The 6,000-nt window shown below is 50.3% G+C and overlaps 1 protein-coding gene across 2 annotated transcripts in view; it reads left to right on the top strand.

Annotated features, from left to right (window-relative positions):
• Positions 1–3,372: 3,372 nt before the first annotated feature.
• The window catches only part of Asb18 (ankyrin repeat and SOCS box containing 18), a 62,472-nt gene continuing 59,844 nt past the window's right edge, over positions 3,373–6,000 (top strand). For both annotated transcript variants that reach the window (XM_074072062.1, XM_074072063.1), the window contains exon 1: positions 3,373–3,600. In XM_074072062.1, the coding sequence (XP_073928163.1) occupies positions 3,381–3,600 (220 nt within the window). In that variant the 5' untranslated portion in view covers positions 3,373–3,380. The remainder of the gene's footprint in view (positions 3,601–6,000) is intronic.

The following is a 6,000-nucleotide window of genomic DNA, read 5'->3' as shown; positions in this document are numbered from 1 at the left end:
CATCCCAGCCTCAAAGCAGAAGTGGGTCCACCTTACAGAACAGAGCCGCGGTCTCTCTGAGTTGGCCTGGCCGCGTGCTCCATTTGTCCCTTACTCTGGGATCACAAAGGGGTCTGAGTGTCTGACAATGGCCATCTTCCACAGACCGGGATCCTCCTTAGCAGTTCAGTCTCACTGGTGTTCAATCCTAACACAGCGCGGGAACAAAATTAGACCCCAACTGTATGCATCTACCCGCTTGGCATTTTGAGTTTGCTGAAAAATTGTTCAAAACCAGAAGTCCAGAGGGAGAAGGTACAAGGCCAGCAGTCTCTGAAGACACGCCAACGGGCTCTGCTCTGGACCTGGCGGGACGCGAACTCGCGTGACACACAAACTTCCGTAAATCAGCGCGACATGTCACTGGAAGTACGTGACTACGGTACCCGACAATGATGTCTTCAAAATCAAGACAGGACAATGATGCACCCTTTATCTGCTTCAGAGAAAGCAAACTGTCTGCCATTGATTGCGCCCGCAAACAGTTTCCACCTTTCAAGGACAATGGCTGGAGGAGAAAGTCACATGCACAAGTGACGTCGAGGCAGAGGTGCCAGCGCTCGGCCCCTTTTCTCAAATGATAACCCAGGCCATGGGGACCTGGGGTGGGGGAGGAGGGGTCACACGGGCTAGCCACAAAAAGGAATAGAGATGCTGAAATAAAGAAATCCATGTTGCCTTAAGTATAATTTGTGGTAGTTACATTTCACTTCCTAATTTATACATAGCAGGGTTGATAAAGAATTACATTATAACAAAATTAGCCAGAATAATTAGCACAGCATACATGGCGCTGATTAAACACCCAGCAGCTAGCATGGTAATTAAGATCAGCATGTGCCATATTTTGAGGTTTTTGTCATCTTATTATCTGCCTAACAAGTGCTCCGACTTCACCTCCCTTCTGATTTGGAGTTTGATAGCAGTCTGTAATAATGCTCGTTGCATTTCTTTAAATCTATCTTATGCCAATTCTGATTGCTTTCCTGTGGTCACTACCCTCTCTCGCTATGTGTTTACAAAAATGTGCTAAATTTCTTCTGAAATGTAAACCATTTGCCTTGAGAATTCAAGCTCAAAACTCTCTTTCAAAGTCCTATGTCTTTGGCCGAAGAGACAACCAGAGGCCAGCCAGGCATGGTGGTTCACGTCTGTAATCCCAGCACTGGGGAGGCTGAGGCAGGAGGATGGCAAGTTCCAGGGTATCCCTGCAGTTTGGTCAGCTGTCTAAACTGAAGAAAGACCACTGGTGTCACATGTCTTTCCTGGGCAGTGTCCACTGCCAGCAATTCACATGTCATCCTCCAGGCCATTTCTCTGCATTGGAGACACTGGAAGGTGTAGTCGAGTGGCTCCTGATGAGCCTGGTGGTGGTGCCTCCTGCACCTGGGGAGCCTGGGGTCTGCTGCTGTCTTTGCAAAATCCACTGTGGCTCTATGGCCGGAAGCAGGGGGTCACTGTTACCAAAGAACAGAGGTTTGGGGACTCACCACATCCTTCATTGCTGCCAGAATCCTTCATGCTGCATCTTGGACAAAAGCAAGACATTTCCCTGATTTAAAGGCAGAGTGAACCATCCCAGCATCAGCCAGGAATGCCTTCAGCTGCAACTAACAGAAAATATACAATCAGTGCTTGTGGAATAAAGATAAAAACTGTCATCAAGAGCCAGTCTTCTCCTCTCTTCCTAGTCCACTCCTATTCATGTCTGTTGCCTCGTGGCTCTAATATGGCTGCCATAGCTCCATCATGTTCATGTTCAAGGAAAGAAAAAAGAAAAAAGGAGACAATAGCCATTTTTTCGGTCAAGAAAGCAGGTAGTCTCCCAGCATCCCAGAACAGACCATGCCGGCTCTCTCTGTCCAGAACCAGGTCACAAGGGAGACTGGGCATCAAGTAGCCAATAATGGAGATGATATTACCCACTTGAACCAACAGGACTCACCCCCAGGGGCTGGGTACATTGCCAGAGTTGAGAAGTCCAAGCTTTGCTGGGTAGGGGAAGAAGAACGAACACAGGGCTGGAACTACAGTGTCTGGCACCTCAAAGGCAGGTGGAACAGAACCTGCAAAGTCACACAGAGGGGCTGAGTGCATCAGTCAGGGAAGTTCCCCAGTAGGACCTGGAGTGGGGAGAAGGCTGAGTGAGACTTGGTAAGTCACAAGTCTGTGGCTGGCAGGTGAGGCCAGTGGAGCCTGCAACTGGAAACCGAAGACAGTCTGCTGGCTGCAGAGTCTCTTCAGGCCTTTCCCTGGTTGAGTGAGGCCCACCCACAGTGTGCTTTGCTCAGAACCCACTGGCTTTGATTTTAATTGCACCCCAAAACCACCTTCTCAAAAGCCTACAGAATTCCATATGACCAAGGATCTAGGCACCTTGGCCCCGCAAGTTTACAAGGGAAGAGAGAAGGGAAGGAGGGAAAAGATCCCTGCAGAGCCCACAGCACACTTGGTGTTCACAAGAAATGATGAGGACAGCCAGGAATAACTGGAGATGGAGTGGATGTGAGAAAAGCGATCCCCCCGGAGAAGAAGGGTTCAGGGGACCCACAAGAGGTGTGAGGGCCTTGCACTCCCTCGGGCCCTGGCTGACACCAAGTATAGCAGACTTGAGGGTGGGGAGGCTGCAGCTAGCACTTGGGTTCTTAGGGCTCACTACGTGATGCTTCGGTCTTCCTGGACCGGCCAGCCCATGCCTGGGCCGGGAAAGCAAAGACTCTTCCACGCCTGTGCCAGGAGTTGACAAGTGGGGTGCGAAACACAGAAAACACTCCTTTCACTTCACAAGGGCTGAACCCCTGCTGGGGGACAAGCCTCCAAGGTCCCAGGGTAAAGCCTCGCCTTGACTTTTTTCTTGCCAGTACCTCACTTTTTGCTCAGACTGGCATCGACCGTGATCCTCCTACTTCCCACTGTTGCTGGGATGGCAGATGTGTGCCACCTCACCCAGCTATTGGTTGAGATGAGGGTCTCCCAAAGTTTTTGCCCAGGCTGGTCTCAAACTGCAATCCTCCTGATCTCAGCCTCCCAAGTAGCTAGGGTTACAGGCGTGAGCACCCGGCTGAGCCTCACTTTGGATATAAGACCACATGACCCAATCATACCTCTGGGACCTTCTTTCACAATGCTGTCCTCTACTCTCCTGCAGGCTGACATGGCTCCACGCCTGTGTCTAGAACACCCCTCACCTCACCAAGGGCTGGGGCAGACGTGACCTGTGCCCTGGAGGTGGGAGCCACCCAGCTCCCGCTCACTGTCACTGTAACCCGAGCTGGGCCTGCTCTATTTATAACCACTGCACCACTTTGGGGACCTTGTCAGAGGAAGGGCAGGGCCGGCCCATGCCCCCAGGCATAGCCATGTCCTGCTGGGCCTCAGAACCTGATTATGCCCTGGGCTCCCACCTTGTGAGGACCCTGAAGGCCACGCTGGCTGCCGGGGACGGGGGTGCCCTGAGAGAACTGATTCTCACCGTGGAGCCTGTGGACGCTGTGCTGGAGCTGGACAATGACGACTGGATGAAGGAGCCTGCGACCCAGCTGCCACCTGGCGTGCTGCTAGGTAACCAGGTCTCTCGCTCACTGGGAAGGGAGAAGGGCAAGTGTTCAAACAGGCCAATGACTGGCACTTGGATATCAGACCCTTCTTTGTTTATATTCCAACCTAAAGAACAAATAGGTTCTCCAAAGACTCTGAGTTTACTGGCGAGTGGACAGTGGGTAGAACTGTGTGCGTCCCAGGTGGTGAGGAAAGGGGGGACTTCCAGGCAACGACAGAGATGACAGCAGAGGGTACTATTTTGAAAGGCAAGTCCTTGGCTGCAAAAGCCAGGAGTAAGGGTGGAGCTCAGCACCACCTCAGGCAGCACCTGCCTATCAGGTTCCATCCCCAGCTGGTTGGACAGGCAGCTGCCGGACAGATGTCCTTGCAGGAGTGTTTTCTTTGTAAGGTCACAGTGGCCTCTGTGCAAAGCAGTGGTTCTGGCAAAGTCTTTGGTGAAGTTGTTGTTACCCAGCATGAGCGCAAGATCCCATCTGGCTTTATTTATGTTTTGTGAGGGTTTGACACAAGCGACTCCATCTTGGCTCCACCTGCACTGTGGCATGTGTGTGTTGCCTAAAGCACAATCCAAAATAATTAAGAGGAGAAAAACGAATCCTCGGGTCCCCTTCCCCCCTCCACGGTCACACAGTGTCCCTCCTCCACTTTCGTCCACACTTGTTCATTTGCATGTGTAAATTTTGCCTACATATAACCATATCATAAGTGTCGCTTTGCTTTCTTTCTTCAGATCTAAAAATCTCCGCAGTATGTTTTCACATTACTACATCGGTTTTCTAATTCTAATCACAAAATACTTCAACCAAATGCTTACGGAGGGGAATATTTGTTTACATTTTTGTTCCCATAAATAATGCTGTAATTAGCATCCTTATGTAATTAGGATTCATATGACGTTCTTCTTATTTGGGGTTTATCCATAGGATAAATTCCTGGGAGCAGTATTGCTGGTATGAGAGTATCAAATTCTCTTGAAGTGTATTTCCAAAAGTTCACCAACATGAGCACGACTGGTAATGAGAACCCCCAGAAAAATTGTCCCTTGATAAACCCATGCCAGCAAACTCTTTCCTAGAGATATTCCCTCTTGCTTTGAACCCTTACATAACATAGATGTGATCCCTTAGTCATCTTTACTGAAAATCTTTTTCCTGACCTGTGGTTTACTTTTTTTTTTTTGGCAATACTGGAGTTTGAACTCAGAGCCTCAGGCTTGCTAGGCTGGTGCTCTACCACTTGAGCCACTCTGACAGTACTGTTTTGTGTTGGATTTTTTCGAGATAGGGTCTTGAGAACTATTTGCACGGGCTGGCTTCAATCTTCCGTCCTCCTCATCTCTGCCTCCTGAGTAGCTGGGATTACAGGCGATTAACTCTTAATCGCATTCTGCTGTTTTCTAGCTGATCAAATGCCCCCGCTATGATGCCAGCCTTGGACGCTGAGGGACACAGGGCTCCTCTCCACCCACTAGCCAGGCCTCTGGGGCACACAGGGTCACACATGTACACACTGGGGAACAGGACTTTTGATGCATCGTGGTTGGAGCAACCATCCCCACCCCGTGGTTTGGGTGTTCTTCCTGAGTTGTCACTCAGGGGGATTTAAGCAAGCTGCTTCAGGCTTCAGAGAGCCTGAGTTGCTGTTTCTTCTCTGCCTTGGATTTTCTAATTTCTGGGTTCACAGGCCCAGAAGCCATGACTTCAATCTTGGTACACACCATCTCTCCAGGAGCCAGCCCTGGGGGATGGAAGAAGGTGGTGATTTGGTCAGAAGTGCTCAATTGTTTATTTCGCACTTGTTCTCCAGACCCACCCTGTGCTCCTCTGGATGAACTAACACCCTCTTTGCCCTTGACCCTGGTTGGGTGCAGCTAATGGAAGGTGCCAGAAGGAGAAGAATTGGCTGGGTCTGCATCCCCACTGGCCAGAGACCCTCCTGCCAGACAGTTTGACAAATGTCCTTCTGCTGCAGACCCAGCTCTCTCCTCCAGTGCCCACCTCCTTGAAAGTCCCTTCAGGTGCAGGGCAAGGAACCTTCCGCAGTGCTCCTGACACTCACAGATGGCTCCTAACCCTGCCACTTTTCTTACACCCTACGGCTGTGCCACCCACTTCCTGCTGGGATACGCACTGGAGCAAGCGCCCTCTCTACACTGCTTCCTTCACAAACCTGAAGTGATTGAAGGTTTGTGGATCTGGAATCCTCAATTTAAAATGTCCTTTCTTCCAACCTTACTCACTGCCCTGCAAAATCTGACTGTCCTTATCCCATTACTGAAACCAGTGACATTTGTGTCGGGAAGTTCTGTTCCCATCCACGATGGATCCATTAGGTTACAGATTGTGTGGGGGTGAACTTTTCCTGCTTCAGGATGACACGCTGCAGGAGGACAGGGCCAAT

This window comes from Castor canadensis, chromosome 4, assembly GCF_047511655.1.
Source record: "Castor canadensis chromosome 4, mCasCan1.hap1v2, whole genome shotgun sequence".
NCBI lineage: Eukaryota > Metazoa > Chordata > Mammalia > Rodentia > Castoridae > Castor > Castor canadensis.
The sequence above is the reverse complement of the archived record's forward strand: the minus strand, read 5'-3'. Positions and strand labels throughout refer to the sequence as shown.